The following is a 19,816-nucleotide window of genomic DNA, read 5'->3' as shown; positions in this document are numbered from 1 at the left end:
TCAAAGTTCAAAGAGCACAATCTCGATCTGTGTTCCCCTATACGCAGCCAAACTGGGCGCATGGTGCTGCCAATGTATAATTTAGAACATTTGCATGTGACCGCGTAAATTACGCGGCTTGTAGCACAATTTGAGAAGTGTCTTAATTGGAATCTGAAATCTGAAGTTGCTGAGCGGAATTCCTTGACAGGAAGACTCAGCGGGCACACGGAGCATTTCCCGCATTTAAAATGGCCGACGGCCGAAACGTGTGGCCCAGATTTTTTAAGAAAGTCAGAATGTACTAGACGGTCCCTAAGAGCTTGAGTCTTATGCATTCCAAAAATTGGTGGAACATTACATCCAGGAATGTCTTGGATAATGTGCCAATGTCTTCTGATGGCTTGTTTAATTGCAAAAGAGTGTTTACTATAAGTTAGAGAGCAGTACACATTCTGTTTTAAAGTTGGTGTTTTTTTGGAGAACAGAGATTGACGTTCTGTCTCATTAGCTCTATTCCAGGCTTGAGAGACAACCTGAGGTGGGTAACCTCTTTTTGTTAAGGAGACAGTCATTTTTTCCGAGGCTTTTTTGAAATCAACAGCACAGGTTGCATTTCTTTTTAATCTAAGAAAATTACTAAAGTGAAGATTATTTTTAAGATGAATCGGGTGATTTGAAGCATAATGCAGTCCAGAATCTTTAGACATACTTTTTTAATAGGGTCTTACAGCTAGCTTTCTATCAGATCTAACGAAAACTTCCAAATCTAAAAAAGGTATATTTACAGGGTCACATTGGCCGGTAAAAGTCAGATGTTCATTAATGGTATTTAACCACGAGGCAAATTTATCAAATGTCTCAGGGCAATCAAAGAGAAAAAATAAATCATCAACATACCGTTTGTAAATAAATAAATGTGATGCAAAAGGATTATTATTAATAATGTGAGCCAATTCAAAATCAATCATGAAAAGATTTGCGATTGCAGGGGCACACGCAGCGCCCATTGCTACGCCTTTTGTCTGCAAGAAAAATTGGGATCCAAATCTTAAAAAATTGTTTTCAAACATGAGATCAACTAACTGTAACAAAAATTGTGTAGGAGGGGAAGGGTCAGATCTTGAATCTAGTCTGTCTGCAATAATATTCCTAGCATCTTCTAAGGGAACGTTAGTATATAACGCACTAACGTCAAGTGTAGCCATTACTCCTCCAACTGGCAAAAAATAATCTTCAACATGTTGTATAAAGTCTCTAGAGTCTAAAACATAGGAAGGGGTTTTTCTCCAAAAAAACACCAACTTTAAAACAGAATGTGTACTGCTCTCTAACTTATAGTAAACACTCTTTTGCAATTAAACAAGCCATCAGAAGACATTGGCACATTATCCAAGACATTCCTGGATGTAATGTTCCACCAATTTTTGGAATGCGTAAGACTCAAGCTCTTAGGGACCGTCTAGTACATTCTGACTTTCTTAAAAAATCTGTGCCACACGTTTCAGCCGTCGGCCATTTTAAATGCGGGAAATGCTCCGTGTGCCCGCTGAGTCTTCCTGTCAAGGAATTCCGCTCAGCAACTTCAGATTTCAGATTCCAATTAAGACACTTCTCAAATTGTGCTACAAGCCGCGTAATTTACGCGGTCACATGCAAATGTTCTAAATTATACATTGGCAGCACCATGCGCCCAATTCGGCTGCGTATAGGGGAACACAGATCGATATTGCGCTCTTTGAACTTTGAGGCTCCACTAACGAGCCACTTTGTGAAATATAAACATTCTGAAACCGATATGAGATTTTTTGTATTGTGGGTTTACCGTGATCATCCACAGCATCATAGGGATGTACAGAAAGTGCTCCTCCAAAATGAAATGCGCTTTATACATTTATTTAACACCCTGGCCCCCAACGGGTTAAACAATGAATTTGATTTGTCCTGTTTTCTATGATTTGAGCTACTTCGTTTTTGACACTGCGCCTTTAAGAATCTAGTAACAATACAGCATGTGACCCATTAGCTCTATATCTGCTCACGCAGTCTATCGCAATCTAACTTAGGACCGGAAGGTTTAGCAGCCCTTTTTTGGGGAGCATAAAAACTAATAAAAAATTGCAAAATTAGCATATTATAAGAAACTAATACGTTTGAATAACAAAAAAAGAGAAAATGAAACCATATGGATTATATTCCTCCCAATTCCTCCCTTCTAACACACTAAGAGGTAAGCTATTGTATAATATTATTGTTGTCTATCCTTATACTTACCATTGATTATTTATAGATAAAAAAATGAAAATATAAAATATTATGAAAATTATTATATAAATTTTATAGGCTGATGAAGCTGTGCTTTGGTGAAAGCGCTAAGATATCCGGAATAGCGTTTCCTCCCTCCATTGTCTTGATACAACCTTTTGGACTTACGTGGACTTTGTGCCTACTTTTGGATCAGAAGATGATGGAATAGGATAAGACCTTTGGACTTTGGACTTTTTTCCATTTGTTCCTAATATTCTTTTGTTTATAGTGTTTATATTGTATGTATTGCACACTTGTGGTGGTTTCATGTTTAGCACTTTAATGAATTGTTCAATTTCTTGATTGAGTCGTGCTAGTTCTTTTTTGCAGTACCTGGAGGTTGGCAACCCTAACTGGAGGTCATGAATTGAATCCAGCCAGTCACCCAAAAGTGAATTGAGGGGTCCCCTTTGACCATCCAAAAATGTTTCTCAGGGGTTCCTGGATCCCTCATGGCCAAAAAACCATGTGGGATGGATGGTCCATGGTAAAGAGGGGGATTTGGGAAGGACAGAGTGAAAAACCTGGCTGGATCCAACAGCATTAATGAAGACCGAACTGTGAGCTCCAGAAGCACCCATTCCCAATTGGTGACCATTAAAGACCCATGTGCCACTGTAGTGTAGTGGTTAAGAGTGGTGGTTTAGAGCAGTAGACTCTGATCTGGAGAACCGGGTTTGATTCCCACTCCTCCACATGAAGCCAGCTGGGTGACCTTGGGCTAGTCACAGCTCTCTCAGCCCCACCTACCCCACAGGGAATCTGTGGGGGAAAGGGAAGGGAAGGGGATTGTAAGCCGGTTTGATTCTTCCTTAAGTGGTAGAGAAAGTCAGCATATAAAAACCAACTCTTCTTCTTCCAGTATAAATGTCCAGAGTCATCTGCTGAAGCTGGAGTGTGAGAGATTCAAAACTGATAAAAGGAAGTATTTCTTCACACAATGCATAGTTAAATTGTGGAACTCCCTGCCCCAAGATGTGGTGATGGCTGCCAACTTGGAAGGCTTTAAGAGGGAAGTGGACATGTTCATGGAGGAGAGGGGTCTTCATGGCTACTAGTTAAAATGGATACTAGTCATGATGCATGCCTGTTCTCTCCAAGATCAGAGGAGCATGCCTATTATATTAGGTGCTATGGAACACAGGCAGGATGGTGCTGCTGCAGTCATCTTGTTTGTGGGTTTCCTAGAGGCGCCTGGTTGGCCACTGTGTGAACAGACTGCTGGACTTGATGGGCCTTGGTCTGATCCAGCATGGCCTTTCTTATGTCCTTATGAGATGGTAATCTCCAGAGATCGTGACACCCTGCCATGGCATTCCCGTAACATCATCTGTTGTCGTTGGTGTCTCTGCAGGTGCTGTGTGTCCTACCAGGGCCACCCCCCACGAGACGGCAAAATGAGGAGGCTGCGCACATGGTTATGACACCATGAAGAGCTACCATGGGGAGCGCAGCCAGTCACGGGAACACCCTTGTCGCTGCATCCCAGAGGCCTGCGACCAGCCAATGGAATACATTCACCATAACCAGGAATCGCGCCAGCCATACCTTCTCAGCCCCAGTGAGCCGTGTTCCTTGGACCACTACTGCCCATCCCGGAGCTCCGGCGAGCCGCCGCTCAGCCTAACGGAACCCCTGTCGGCCGCCAGCAGCAGCAGCACCTTCCCGAGGATGCACCACACACCGCAGCAGTACGACTCCTGCGACGAATGCATGGCGGCCGCCCACCCGTCCGGCAAGATCAACCGGCTGCCCCCCACCCTCCTCGACCAGTTCGAGAAGCAGCTGCCCCTCCACCACGACGGCTTCCACACCCTGCAGTACCAGCGCGCCGGCAGCACGGAGCAGCCGCGCAGCGAGAGCCCCAGCCGCATCCGGCACCTCGTCCACTCGGTCCAGAAGCTCTTCGCCAAGTCGCACTCCTTGGAGGCGCCGTCCAAGCGGGAGTACAACGGCACCAAGATGGAAGGCCGGGGCGGCGACGGGGCGTACCACCACCACCACCCGCACCACCACCACCGCCAGTCGCGCCACGGCAAGCGCAGCAAGAGCAAAGACCGCAAGCTGGACTCCTCCTCCTCCTCTTCCCGCCACCGGAACAAGATGATGGGCTGGTGGAGCTCGGACGACAACCTGGACAGCGACAGCAGCTACATGGTGTCCGGGAGACAGCACGCCGTCGACCAGGCGACCCAGTACTGCGTGGACGCTCCGGAAAGTGCCTTCAGGGACTTGACTTTGAAGAGTCTGAAGGGTGGAGGTGGGGAGGGGAAATGCTTGGCCTGCGCCGGTATGTCCATGTCCCTGGATGGCCAGACTCTCAAGAGGAGCTCCTGGCACACCATGACGGTCAGCCAGGCGCGGGAAGCCTATCCCAGCTCTGGAGGAGGCCAGGAGAAAGCGCTGATGCTCCAGGAGGCAAAAGCCAAGGACCGGTCCTACCATTATCTTCAGGTAAGGAGGTGGGTAGAGGTTATACAGCTGTAGAAAAGCAGCCTTTGTGTCTTGGGCCTTTTATGCATGGGTTGGATCTCCCTGGTTGGACCTGGGTTCATTGCACTTTAATGTAACCCAGTTTGGGGGAAACTGTATGCATTGGCTTGAATGATCAGGGATGAAACTGTGTGCTAATTGAACCATGAATACTGAAAAGCAGTCTCCCAAGCTCAAATCAAGTCCCACCCCTTTAAATGCTGCTCTGTAATTGGCTTACTTCGCAGTGCTCTCCGTGAGAGAAGATTTCCTTCCCCCCAAACCCAGCTGCCGCATAAAAAAGCATTTTAAGAACAAAAAACAAAAAACGGAGCAATCTGGAAGAAGAGGGAGGAGAAATCCAAGCCTCTTTTTTAAAAAAGCCGTTCTTTTGCTCAGAAAGAGCTCCGAGGAAGCAGGAAGCCGGAAGAACTTGAATCCCCGCCTCTTTACACACTGCTTCGTGACTGGCTGTGAGAGAAGCCAATCTTCTGTGTTTCCCCCCAATGGAGTATGCACACTCTGTGACTCCTGAATGAGTCAGTATCACTGGTTTAATTCGGGCCAGAAGAGGAATGGGAAAAGCCGGGTTCGTTTTGCGTCGAAACAGCGTTGAGCTTCCAAGGAATGAGATAGCGTGCATACTGAAAAATTTGATCCTGGCTGAAATAGGGAATAAAGGAAGTTAAAGCGACCATGCATAGGGTGAAAACGCATGGTCGCTTTAGCCTCCTTTATTCCCTGTTTCAGCCAGGATTCAGCCAGGATCGAACGCTGAAACAGGGAATAAAGGAGGCTAAAGCGACCATGCGTTTTCGCCCATAATCAACCTTTGTGTCTTTGTTTCTGATCTGTTGGCTTCTCCAAGTTCTGGCCTATAATAAACCACTTCCCTGCATCAGCAGGGGTGTTTAGTGGTTAGGTACGAGGGGGCAGGTTGAAATCCCCATTTGGCCATGCAAGCTCATTGCGTCACCTCGGGCCAGTCACTTTCTCTCTCAGCCTAACCCACCTCACAGGGTTGTTGTGAGGACAAAGTGGCGGAGAGTGTCGCAAACTGGTTTGGGTCCCCATGGGTGCAAAAAGCGGGGCGTGCGATTAATTTTTCTTTAATATGTTTTGTAATCCTCCTCGAGTCTCAGTGAGAAAGGCGGACTGTAAATCAAATAAAATGTTCCGTCTCTTGGTCACACCGTGTCGTGGAACTCCGGATGGAACGCTGTAGATGAAAGGGCACAACGCTGCAGACTGGGTAGAAAGGTTTTCAAAAAGGTGGAACCACCTACCATTCTTGAAACCAGGGCCAACACAAGCAGGGACAGGTTTAGACCTCTCCCCCAAAGGTCTTCCTGATCAATTAAATCAAAAGAGTTTCCGTCTAGACATTAGGAAGAATTTTCCAACAGTGAGAGCGGTTCCTCAGTGGAACAGGCTTCCTCGGGAGATGGTAAGCTCTCCTTCCCTGGAGGTTTTTAAGCAGAGGCTAGATGGCCAGCTTTGCTAGCTGTCGGTAAATCTGCAGCATGCAGTCACATAAACACATGAAGCTGCCTTATACTGAATCAGACCCTTGGTCCTTCAAAGTCAGTATTGTCTACTCAGACCGGCAGCGGCTCTCCAAGGTCTCAGGAAGATGTCTTTCACACCACCTACTTGCCTGGTCCCATTAATGAGATGCTGGTAATTGAACCTGGGACCTTCTGCATATCTTGTCTGAGGTTAAAAAAAAACAAAAACAGCCAAATGGAGACAGGGGAAATAGTATCCAGAGACATTCCACAGATGCTTTTATGCCTCCAGCAACCCCTGCTCGATGCCAGCAAAATGCCACACCCAATGCCTTGAACATATATACACATGAAGCTGCCTTATACTGGACCAGACCCTTGGGCCATCAAAGTCAGTACTGTCTACTCAGACCGGCAGCGGCTCTCCAGGGTCTCAGGCAGGGGTCTTTCACATCACCTACTTGCCTAGTCCCTTTAACTGGAGACGCCAGGGATTGAACCTGGGACCTTCTGCATGCCAAGCAGATGCTGTACCACTGAGCCATGGCCCTGCCCCAAAGTGGCCTTTGCAAGCTCATCTTTTATACTGAAGGGTGCTGTGAGGGAAAAGCCCGTTCCTGTTAGCGAGAACTGAGTCCTCCCGGCAGGAGGGAAGGGGCTAGGGCTCAGTGGTAGAGCCTCTGCTTGGCATGCAGAAGGTCCCAGGTTCAATCCCCGGTGTCTCCAATTAAAGGGACTAGGCAAGTAGGTGATGTGAAAGACCCCTGCCTGAGACCCTGGAGAGCCGCCGCCGGTCTGAGTAGACAGCACTGACTTTGATGGACCAAGGCTCTGATTCAGGATAAGGCAGCTTCATGTGAAACAGAAGGCCAATGCATCCCTGGCTGCTGAGCATCCTTACCACACTGGTGCTGGGGATAAATATCAGTCCATCCAAGAAGAGGGCTGCCCCTGGGGCCTGGGTCCCTTTCAAAGCCTGCCCGTCTCCCCCAAGCTCCCTCCTGCTGACCCAGAAAGCTTTGCCGTTTTGTTCTCCGCTCCCTTTGCTCTCCTCCGCTTTCCCAGGGTGCACCGCCGCCCCGCACCTTGATGTTCGTGATTAGAGAAATGTCAGCGCTATAATAGCCTCTTCCTGTAAAAAAGCACAAAGTGTGCGCGAGAGAGGGGGAGAGAGAGAGAGCTGTCCGTGTTTAAGAGCCCGAGATTTCTGAAAAGCCGGCCGGCCGCCTGCTTCCCGAGGTGCCGAAGCACATCTGAGAGCCCCACGGGTCCAAACAAACAATTAGAAAGAGCCCCCTCCCTCATCTCTCCGAGGGCAGTTTCGGAACAGGCCCGATCAATGCACTCCGTCCACTAATGAGCAGGAAGGCAGGCAAATAAGGGCACATCAGGACATGCCAGTTATTATTATTATTATTTAACTTTAGGATATATCTGTGTCCTCCTTCCTCCGAGGAGCTCGAGGTGGTGGACGTGGTTCTTCCCCTTCTCCATTTTATCCTCACAACAGTGGAATAGGTTAGGCTGAGGGAGAATGGCTCGAGCAAAGTCGTCTAAGTGGGTTGCCTGGCAAGCAGGGATTCGAACCTGGGTCTCATAAGAACATCAGAAAGGCCGTGCTGGATCTGACCATGGTCCATCAAGTCCACCAGTCTGTTCACACAGTGGCCAACCAGGCGCCTCCAGGAAGTTCCCAAACAAGACGACTGCAGCGGCACCATCTGCCTGTGTTCCAATGCACCCAAGATAATAGGCCTGTTCCTCTGATCCTGGAGAGATTAGGTATGCATCATGACTAGTATCCATTTTAACTATTAGCCATGAATAGTCCTCTCTTCCATGAACATGTCCACTCCCCTCTTCAAGCCTTCCAAGTTGGCAGCCATCACCACATCCTGGGGCAGGGAGTTCCACAATTTAGCTATGTATTGTGTGAAGAAATACTTCCTTTTATCTGTTTTGAATCTCTCACCTTCCAGCTTCAGCAGATGACCCCACGTTCTATCATTATGAGAGAGGGAGAAGAGTTTCTCCCTGTCCACTCTCTCCAGACCATGCATAATTTTATAGACCTCTATCATGTCTTCCCAAACCTAGCGCGACACTCTCGCCTTTGCACCGCACAATTTGCAAAATTAGATATTTGGAAGTTTGCACCAGGGGGACTTTTATCCTGTGAAAGGTGATGAACAGCATTTCTTTCCCTGGCCTGTTCCCTACAAAAATAATCAAATGTCAAAGTGTGAGATGAGGACTGCCTGCCTTGGCAGTAGTATAGATTGAGCCTAGACGTACACATGGGTGATATAGGGTTGCCAGGTTCCCCCAGCCACTGGCAGGACATGGGGGGGTAGGGTTGCCAGATTCAGGTTGGGGAACTCCTGGAGAGCCTGGGGAGGGACAGGGACCTAAGTGGTGGAGCCTGGAGAGGGGTGGAGCCTGGGGAGGGGCAGGGACCTAAGTGGGGTACAATGCCATAGAGTCCACCTTCCAAAGCATCCATTTCCTTCAGGGAAACTGTTCTCTGTAGTCTGGAGATGAGGTCTCACCTGGAGGCTGGCATCCCTAGAGTGATAGAATGAGGAAACTAATTCCTGCGGTGGTAGAAATGGCAATACCGCAAGGAGGGAAGGGTCATGTTTTTACGCGCCACAACTTACCGGCTTCCTTGTAAACAGAAAATTAGCTGGGCCAGGCCTTTGTATCCAATGGTTGGTTTTCTCTCTGCAGGGATATATTTATAAGGACAGACATTCTTTTTTTAATTATGCACTCCCTGACGGTCTGAAGTGGTTCGTTCTAGCACCTTGCTCCATTGCATGGGGATACAGAGCGTTCCTTCTGGAGTGGTCAAAGATAGTGCCAGGAGATGGTTTGGGGGGGGGGTCACATGCCCACCCTGAAAATTGCCCAACTATGCCGGAATTAGAATATGGGGTGTGACATACAAGCTTGCTTGTGCATGAGAAGGTAATACGCAAGGCAGAATGGAATCAACCCTCTTCCTTCTATGCCCACCTTTTTTTCTGGATCCCCTTCCCCTCTACACTCAAGAACGCTTTGACTGAAGTTTTGGTCTGGTATTGTAGAACCCTCTTTGACTTTCGGTGTGTCTGTCTAAGCCTGGTTGTCACCTGACAGTAGGGTTGACCACTCTGGGTTGGGAAATTCCTGAAGAAGCCTGGGGAGGGGAGGGTTTGGGGATAGGGTTGCCAGGTCCCCCACTCTCCTCCGGCGGGAGATTTTTGGGGCAGAGATGAGGCAAAGATTGCGCACGCATGGTCGTGCCGACACGATGGCATCACTTCCAGTTTATACCCGGAAGGGCCGCATCGCAAGGGGCCTTTTACCACTCAGACTGGGAGTCTGAGTGGTAAAAGGCCCATTGTGAAGCGGCACTTCCAGGTGTAAACCAGAAGTGACGTGGCGTGGCAGGCACGCAGGCACACCTTGCCTGCTGACCGTCAGCTGGTTGGCTGACCGTCAGTAGGGTTGCCAAGTGCCAGGGGGTGGTGGGCAAACCCCCGCCAAGCCAGGTGGATTGGCGGGGGTTTGCCCACCACGCCCTGGCACTTGGCAACCCTACTTGGGGAGGGACCTCAGCAGGGTATAATGCCTTGGACCCTCCAAAACAGCATTTTCTCCAGGAGCACTGATCTGTGTCGTCTGGAGATCAGCTGAAATTCCAGGAGATCTCCAGGCCCCACCTGGAGGTTGGCGACCCTGCCACTGACAGCCACTGGTGGATGACATGGAATATTGCAGACATTCTAACTTCTGAGAGGGGATGGCAATTTTTAGAGGGACTGCAATGTGACTGAAGCACAATGAAGCAAAAAGTTGGCTAAGAAAGGAGAGCCTTAGGACTGGAAAATCCATGAGCTGCTAGTTGGAAGGCAGGTGGTGGCTCACAGGAACTTGGAAGGGAGTACAGTTGTGGGCCAGGAAGCCAAGACAGGGTTGGCCATGGAGCTAGAATATTGGAGGAGAAAGGCACATGGATTTGAAAGTACCACCCAAATCCTGCGTTGCAGGATGCTAAAAGTGCCCCATAATTTTTCAAAGCAGAAAAAAATCATAAACTTTTAAACTCCCCACCTTGAACAACACAACTCCACTCGCTTATGCACCTATGCCCAGTATGTTCTTTTGTATGTCTCTTCTCTCCTGCTCTTAGGGTTGCCAACCTCCAGGTACTAGCTGGAGATCTCCTGCTATTACAACTCATCTCCAGCCGATAAAGATCAGTTCCCCTGGAGAAAATGGCCACCTTGGCAATTGGACTCTATGGCATTGAAGTCCCTCCTCAGGCTCTGCCCCAAAAACCTCCCACCGGTGGCGAAGAGGGTCCTGGCAACCCTACCTGCTCTGCCCCTTGACCAGCGCTCACCCACTTTGGGTGGATGATTTATATATTGCCTTTATCGCGCTGCCCCTTTGGCTCAGAGCAGGTTACCCTCTCCCAGTGTTGTTGTTCTTATTGTTGTTCCAGGCACGCATTATATGTTTTATTCCCCCCACCTCATAGGTCTGAAGGGATAGCAATGTATTAGGAATGGTTTATGGGGGGGAAGCATGGAGGCCCTATAAAATCACACACACACCCTGGCCTCCCTTTCTCATACATTTTAGCCCTTTAAAAAGCTGTGAAATAAGGACGGCTGTGGTCCATTGTGCACTGAATCCAGCTTTGCATTTCGCAGCCAGGGAGTGAAGAATCGTTTTGCCTAATTTCCTGGACCGGCTTCCCAGATTTCTGTCCACTGGAGCCGTGTATTCCTCGTTTATATTCCTGGCTTGTTTCAGGGAGCGAGTGTTAGCGCTTGAGGTTGACAAAGAGGGCATGAATCCTGGCAGGATGGGATGACGCGGGGGGGGGGGGGGCAATTGATTTTGATCCTGCACTTGCTTCGTCCCAGCTCAGGGGGAAGCCAGAGTTTTTCCTGAGCTTGAAACTCAGGCAAAGGCCACAAAAATCTCAGTTTAACTCTTTGTATTTCAAACAATGCTTGCTTTTTCTATCCTGCCACTTCCTAGCTATTCAAAGCGGTTAACAACTTTCTGTCTATCTACCTATCTATCCATCTATCTATTTTATCTGACATATTAGCAGCAAATAAAAAAATTATCTATCTATCTATCTGTCTATCTATCTACCTATCTATCTATCTATCTATCTATCTATCTATCTATCTATCTATCTATCTATCTATCTATTGATTTTTAGCTGATGAATGATCTGCCTTTTGCACAGCTAATGGATTAATCCACAGTCTAACTAGTGAAAGGGCAGATGATGAACCATCTGGTGATGGATAAGACGATGAGTCAAACAGGTCAATTAAAAAATAATGACATTTAAATAAATGTGCATACTCCTGATCTGTGCAGAGGTGCTTTCTATTAGCTTTTGAAGGAAGCATGCCTTTCCCGTCCTCTGATACATATTATCTGCTCTGCCCTGAGTATGACCATTGGGGTCCATTTAAGGCACCGTTCACATAGGTTTGCCAGGTCCCTCTTCACCACCGGCAGGAGGTTTTTGGGGCAGAGCCTGAGGAGGGCAGGGTTTGGGGAGGGGAGGCCGCTTTGGCAACTGGACTCTGCGGCATTGAAGTCCCTCCCCTCCCCAAACCCAGCCCTCCTCAGGCTCCGCCCCAAAAACCTCCCATCGGTGGCGAGGAGGGTCCTGGCAACCCTACTCCCAAACTCTGAGGAAACCTGTAAGTGATATCACTGCACTAGGATGACATTCTAGGGTTTCCCCAAAACTCTTAATTGTCAGCGCAGCGTCATTCCCTTCGTCCCTGTCCCTGTGTAACATGGGAACAGGGCTAGAGAATGCATGTACATCCTGCATGTACATACATACACCTGTTTGTAAGAAAGAGCCAACGCACAATCACTTTACAAATGAAACCGGGGATCAGTACCTGGACTGTGTGGTTTCGATCACACGTTCAGTTGTATGTGTGTTGAATGTAACGTGAGAATTACTCTACGTGCTTTTGAAGTAAAACTAAGCGCACGCTAAGTAGGTGATGAAAGACCTCTACCTGAGACCCTGGAGAGCTTCTGCCAGTCTGAGTAGACAATACTGACTTCAATGGACCAAGGGTCTGATTCAGTATAAGGCAGCTTCATGTGAGAGCCAGCGTGGTGTAGTGGTTAAGAGCGGTGGAGCCTGATCTGGAGAACCGGATTTGATTCCCCACTCCTCCACATGAGCGGCGGAGGCTAATTGGTGAACCGAGTTGGTTTCCCCACTCCTATGCACAAAGCCAGCTGGGTGACCTTGGGCTAGTCGCAGCTCTCTTAGAGCTCTCTCAGCCTTACCTACCTCACAGGGTGTCTGTTGTGGGGAGGGGGAGGGAAGGTGACTGTAAGCCTGTTTGATTCTGCCTTAAGTGGTAGAGAAAGTCGGCATATAAAAACCAACTCTTCTTCAGCACACACTGTATACAAATTGCATGTGTGTTCCCTGTGACTTGTGAACAAGGCTAATGGGTCTCAGGAGGGGAGCCATAAAACACTGCGGCGTTGTGCGGGGCAGAATCAGGCAGAAGGGATGTGTCGCTTCCCTCCCCTGCCGGGCCCTGATTCCCCCCCTGCAAACACCCCCTTCAGCCTCAGCGTCAGACCTACGAGGCTGACCTAAGGTTGCTCACTTTGTCCAATGCCTTTTGGTGCCTTTACCAATCCGCCTAGCCCGCCTGCACCCTGCAGCTGGGGATGTAAGCCGGTTTCTCAGCATCACTATTCAGCTCTGTCCTTGGCATCTTCCTCCCGCATCCTCTCCTTCAGGCTTCCTCTTTAGCATGCACCTCACAGACGTTTGCAGAGGTCCCTGGCCTGCCGCGCACCAGCCTGCATCATCGGGACATTCCCCCCACCCTCCCCGACAGCTGCCACAGCGCACACCTGGATGGCCCGGTCTGCACAGAGGCAGGCGCACCTCCTCTCCCAGTGAGCTTTATTTGAAAGGGTTCTTTTTAAAAATAATAATAATGATGCCCCCATTGGGGATGAGCCAGGAGTCGTCATCTGGGCTGCCATTTAACGGGCGGGTGATTGTAAAACAAATGCTGAGCTTGCCCCAGGAGTGTGCTGTGTCCCTTCCCGTCCTTCCCCACCACCCAAGGCAGGGCATCCGTGTTGCTCATCAAAGAGCCCCGGCACTTGGCTGCACACCAGTTAGCACAAATTGGGGGAATGGAAAGGCTCTGCCTCCCTAATGATCTCGTATGCACAGAATGTCGCCTTTCCCCAATCAGCAAGCTGGGCAACGAATCTGGCCCTCGGCCCTCTGCAAACCCCTCCTTGGCACAGAATGGAATGGGCCTGGAGTTTTCCCAGGATTGCAACCGATCTCCAGACGGCAGAGATCAGTTCCCCTGGAACACAAGGGCCGCTTTGGAGGGCTGACTCTGCGGGATCGCACCCCACTGAGCTCCCCCCGTTCTACCCAGATGCCACTCCCAAATCTCCAGGAATTTCAAAGCTGGAGTTGGCGACCTGACACAGAAGCCCAGGACGCAATGCTGGCTCCAGAGGGCCTCAAGGTAGGGGCCGTAGACTGGTAAAAGGTATTGAGGGGCTTTTCTTTTTCGATTACGTTTCAGACCAGCGTGACTACCTGCAGCCACTGTGTCTCTAAACACAATCCGGGTAGGGTTGGGGGGGGGCCTGAGGAGGGCGGGGTTTGGGGAGGGGCGGGACTTCTGTGCCATAGAGTCCAATGGCCAAAGCGGCCATTTTCTCCAGGTGAGATCAGTTGTAATAGTGGGAGATCTCCAGATAGTACCTGGAAATTGGCAACCCTGCTGGTCTCAGAAAGCTGCTTGCCTCCAGGACAGTTGCTTCACTTTGGGGAAAACCACAGTAAGGAAAAAGAGATAAATATTTGCACAACCAACTGATGGATAAAAGGAAGTATTTCTTCACACAGCACATAATCAAATTGTGGAACTCCCTGCCCCAGGATGGGGTGATGGCTGCCAACTTGGAAGGCTTTAAGAGGGGACTGGACATGTTCATGGAGGAGAGGGGGGTATTCATGGCTACTAGACAAAATGGCTACTAGTCATGATGCATATCTATTCTCTCCAGGATTAGAGGAGCACGCCTATTATATAAGGTTGCCAGGTCCTTCTTCACCACCGGCGGGAGGTTTTCGGGGTGGAGCCTGAGGAGGGCGAGGTTCGGGGAGAAGAGGGACTTCAATGCCATGGAGTCCAATTGCCAAAGCGGCCATTTTCTCCAGGGGAACTGATCTCTATCGGCTGGAGATCCTCTGCAATAGCAGGGGACCTCCAGCTAGTACCTGGAGGTTGGCAACCCTAAACCCGGGAGAGACTTGAGGCCTAGCCGTATGTTACATTGTCCTCGCGTCCTCTCTGGGTCTGCTCCGAGGACTTTCAATCAGACACGCTTTGCGAGTTCTGTGCCCGGAATACAAATGCCTGGTGCAGGGAACGTGATTCACACCAAAGTGCACCAAGGGGCCTCAGCTCCCCTCCACCGCCACTATGCTGTTTTGCCAATCTGAAAGTGGCCCTGCGGAGAAAGGTGACCAGCCTCCAGGTGGGGCCTGGAGTTTTCCCAGAATGACAGCTGATCATCAGACTTCAGAGATCAGTTCCCCTGGACAAAAAGGCAGCTTTGGAGGGTGGACTCTATGGCTTCACACCCCCGCTGAGCTCCCTTCCGGCAAGCCAAAACTGGCAACCCTCTGGAGGAAATACTATCTGCCCTGTTAGGGAAACTGACCAGAACGTGTCAGTTGCCAGCTTGGTGAAGCGGTTAAGAGTGGTGGTTTGGAGCAGTGGACTCTAATCTGGGTTCGATTCCCCACTCCTCCACACGAAGCCAGCTGGGTGACCTTGGGCTAATCACAGCTCTTTTAGAGCTCTCTCACACCACCTACCTCACAGGGTGTCTGTTGTGGGGAGGGGAAGGGAAGGTGACTGTAAGCCGGTTTGAGTCTTCCTTAAGTGGCGGAGAAAGTCAGTCCATAAAAACCAACTCTTCTTCTCTCTTCTCACATGCCAAGGCCCAGATCTGATTCCAGTCCCAACAAGCCTGGGAACTGAGTCCAAGCATGGAACTCACTAGGCATCTCTGATCCAAAGTCATAGGATTGCCAACTCTGGGTCGGGAAATTCGTGGAGATTTGGAGCTGGAACATGGGGAGGACAGGGTTTGGGGAGTGCTCAGTGGGACATAATGCTATAGAGTTAGGGTTCCCAACCTCCATAGAACTGGGGGAAGGAGTGCCTGGAGCAGGGGGGAGGGAGGGGGAAGCCACATGTGCATGCACGTGCACACCCTGGAGACTGGCTCTGGTGGCCCCAGGCACAGTTGCCATGATGCTGCCATGGCTCTCCCACCCTAGGGTTGCCAACCTCCAGGTACTAGCTGGAGATCTCCTGCTATTACAACTGATCTCCAGCCAATAGTGATCAGTTCACTTGGAGAAAATGGCCACTTTGGCCATTGGACTCTATGGCATTGAAGTCCCTTCCCTCCCCAAACTCCACCCTCCTCAAGCTCTGCCCCAAAAACCTCCCACCAGTGGTAAAGAGGGACCTCACAACCCTAACCTCCCCCTGGCCTCGCGCGCAGTTGCTATAGGCGTGGTGCGGGCAACGAGGAAGAGTGGGTGGCTTCATTCCAGGTGGCAGCACTCCTCTTTTACATATCCATGCTGGCACACCTTCCCTTCTTGCGCTCAGGGCGCTTCCCCCCCAAACCCCCCCCCCCAAGATCCAGCCCTGGATGGCAGCTGGAGATCTCCTGGGATTACAACTGATCTCCAGGCAGCAGAGATCAGTCCACTTGGAGAAAATGACTGCTTTGGAAGGTGAACTTTATGGCATTATATCCAACTGAAGTCCCACCCCTCCCAATAACCCTGCCCTCCTCAGGCTCCACCCCACAAAATCTCCAGGTATTTCCCAACCCAGAGCTGGCAACCCTTCATAGAATCCACCCTCCAAAGCAGTCATTTTCTTCAGGGAAACAGATCATCTAGAGATCAACTGTGATTCCAGGAGATCTCCAGGCCCCACTTGGAGGCTAGCAACCAAACAGTACACGATGGCTAAATGGAAAGGTAACCTGCCCAACATGACAAGGGTTGCCAGCGCTGAGTTGGGAAATACCTGGAGATTTTGGGGGCAGAGCCTGAGGAGGGCGTGGTTTGGGGAGGGGAGGGACTTCAACGCCATAGAGTCCAGTTGCCAAAGCAGCCATTTTCTCCAGGGGAACTGACCTCTATCGGCTGGAGATCAGTTGTAATAGCGGGAGATCTCCAGCTAGTACCTGAAGGTTGGCAACCCTAAACACGACCTACAAAGGCAATGGATAACAGCCATGTATGGCAATCCACCCAGAGCTCGCTAAAGCTTACTAAAGTCCTAGGAATGAGAAAGGCCTCGATTTAAGGCTCCAGTGAACCAGGGAACGGGATGCGTGCCAACCTTGGACGGTGTGGCTGGTGGTCACATTCTGTGCTGCGTGGTGCCAGGCCAAAACCCGCCCAGGGATGCCCCCATCTCTCACAGTCTGGGCGTTTTTACAGTTTAGCCATCTTGCTGCTGTGGGGCTGAAACTGGCCTCCATCACCTCCCGGTTCTCCCCCTTGTGATTCAAATGTTCCCCCACCCCTCCTCTCCTATTTAACCCCTTGATGCCCACCCAGCCCATCAGTTCCATAACAGGCCTGTCCCTTTCCAATTAATTAGCCTATCTCTTGCTGTGTGGTTTATTTTCCCCCTGCGGGAAGGAGAACGTGAATGACGCTCCACTTGATCGCTCATCCGTAGTGGGCAACGGGAGGGGCTGCCGGGGCTGAAAGCCGCTGATACCGCGCTCCCTAATCTAGCCTGTATCTGCCCACCTAAGCAAGGGAGAGCAAAGAGGGGAAGGCTCTCCTCGATGCTGCCTCGGAGAGGCAGACCGACAGGCAGCTGCGTCTGTTCGAGACTCTTGCTTCCCTCCAGTTGCTTTGCTCTTCTCCTGATCACCCAAGGGATGCCAGCCCGTCACTGGAACCTGGTAAGGGAAACATCTGGAGCGGTGGATCTGAGCCAGGCCATTCCACTGCTCCAATCATGGACGGGATTTGACCAGGACTTGTCAGTCAGGGAGCTAGCATGGGGGGACTTACAAATGTTGCAATGGGTGTGTGTGTGTGTGTGTTAAGTGCCGTCAAGTCACTTCTGACTCAGGCAACCATATGAAATCAATGTCCTCCAAAACATCCAATCCTTAACAGCCTTGCTCAGATCTTGCAATTTGAGGGCAGTGGCATCCTTTACAGAGTCAATCCATCTCTTGTTGGGTCTTCCTCTTTTCCTGCTGCCTTCAACTTTTCCTAGCATGATTGTCTTTTCCAGTGACTCTTGTCTTCTCGTAATCTGACCAAAGTACGATAGCCTCAGTTCAGGCTTGATTTGATCTATAACCCCCTGATTTATTTTTTTGACAGTCCACGGTATCCGTAACAGTCCCCTCCAACACCACATTTCAAAGGAATCTACTTTCTTCCTATCAGCTTTCTTCATTGTCCAGCTTTCACACCCACACATAGTAATAGGGAATACGATGGCATGCATTAACTTGATCTTGGTTGCCTGTGACACATCCACGCACTTAAGAAACTTTTCTAGCTCCTTCATGGCTGCCCTTCCCAGTCTCAATCTCCTTCTGATTTCTTGGCTGAAGTCTCTCTTTTGGTTGGTGATGGGGCCAAGGAATAAAAATTCTTGAACAATTTTGCAATGGATGTTGCAATGGATGATCTTAATCAAAGACATCCCACCTCTTACCTCAAGAGGAAGGACTGCTGCTGGAAGAGGAAGGCAGTAAGCAAAGATGTAAGCAAATAAGTGCCGTCAAGTCACAACTGATTTATGGCAGCCCCAGCAAGGGGTTTTCAGGGCAAGTGAGAAGCAGAGGTGGTTTGCCATTGCCTTCCTCTGCAGTCTTCCCTTGGTCATCTCCCATCCAACAACCAACACTGCTTAGCTTCTGAGATCTGATGAGATCGGGCTATACCGTGCCACCTTCCCTCCCATAATAAGCAAGGAAGATCCAGCAAAATCAGATAACCTTTAGCAGATTAGAGGACTGAAGCTGCATTCCGCCCTTCCAAGTCAAATAGCTTCAGTGGGTTATTTGCCTCCTCTTAGTTACTAGTGGCTCTTTCTAAGAATCACCTGGGTGAAAGATTTCAGTAAATCTGTACATTTTGGTACTGGGTATTATAGATGTAAATGGTTTTCCATTATTTGAGAATCTAAGAGACAACTATCAAATTATCACACATACTCCACGCAAAAAAAAAAAAAAAAAAAAGCTTTGTAAAATAACTGGTCCTTACAACTCCCTAGACTGGAAGTGTGAAGGAAAAGATGGATAACAGGTGACCCGGAAAATGAGTTGTACCCCATTGTGCCTGGATTAATGAATTATATTCTAGATAGACTGTCAGGACAATCCTAAACAGTGCTACATCTTTCTAAGCCCATTGACTTCAATAGATTTACAGCAGTGTAACTCTGCTTAGGATGGCACTGCAAAAAATGTAACAATACATGGAACATTGGCTACCCTTTATTAAATATAGGGAAAGAGAGGCTGCTATCCTAAGTGCACTTACTGGGGAGTAAGCCCCATTAAACTCAGTGGGACTTGCTTCGGAGTAACTGTGCTTACACTTGCACTGCATGAGACATACATTAACCGATATTACTTGTGTATTTAATTAATCGGGCTGTCAACAATTTACAAATATGAACAAGGGCTTGAACTTGGCATAAGTTTCTTATATACTTTATAAAGTTGAATATAACCTATCAACATGAGCAAAGAAACCCTTAGCCCAAAGGGAAATCTGATGACCACGTGGTAGAATAGCTATCAAGCTACCTTGTGGCCTTGTACATGCTGTGATCCAGCCATTGGGCTAAAGTTAGGATTTCCAGCTCTGGTCTGGGAAATAACAGGAGATTTGGGGGTGGAGCCTGGGGAGGGGAGGGACTTCAGTGGGGTATGACGCCATAGAGTCCACCTTCCAAAGCGGCCATTTTCTCCTGGTGAACTGATCTCTATCGCCCGGAGATCAACTGTAATCCCAGGAGATCTCCAGCCACCACCTGGAGGTTGTGTAATGGATATATTGACTCTGGGATTGATTGACTCTTGGGTTGTCAGCATTGCTATATGTTTAGGATTGTAATTTGTAGGATTTCTTCTTGTGTTGTATTATGTGTTGTATAGTTTAGCTTATTGCATCATATTATAGTATATTTGTATTTTGAGCCTCCATGCTGCTTCTTTGTATTTAGCACTGCACTTGCAGCACTAGAGGAATTTTGTTTTTTGTTGTTACCACCTGGAGGTTGGCAACCCTAGCTAAGGCAGTAAGATTTTTCCTTCTGAATGTACTCAGAGGGACACCCTGAATGTTGAGGGCTGGTAGCGGAATGTGTGCCACATATTGTATTTGGGGTGACTTTTAGCTATAAGGGTTTGTTGTGGTGTCA

General features: G+C 49.1%; 1 protein-coding gene across 1 annotated transcript in view; it reads left to right on the top strand.

Moving 5' to 3' along the window:
* The first annotated feature begins 3,671 nt into the window (after nucleotides 1-3,671).
* The window catches only part of DLGAP3 (DLG associated protein 3), a 63,508-nt gene continuing 47,363 nt past the window's right edge, over nucleotides 3,672-19,816 (top strand). The window contains exon 1 of the mRNA XM_056847160.1: nucleotides 3,672-4,740. Coding sequence (XP_056703138.1) covers nucleotides 3,715-4,740 — 1,026 coding nt within the window. The 5' untranslated portion in view covers nucleotides 3,672-3,714. The remainder of the gene's footprint in view (nucleotides 4,741-19,816) is intronic.

Source organism: Euleptes europaea, chromosome 3 (assembly GCF_029931775.1).
Source record: "Euleptes europaea isolate rEulEur1 chromosome 3, rEulEur1.hap1, whole genome shotgun sequence".
NCBI classification, from domain to species: Eukaryota; Metazoa; Chordata; class Lepidosauria; order Squamata; family Sphaerodactylidae; genus Euleptes; species Euleptes europaea.
Note: the sequence above shows the minus strand (reverse complement) of the source record. Positions and strands in the feature narration are given on the sequence as shown.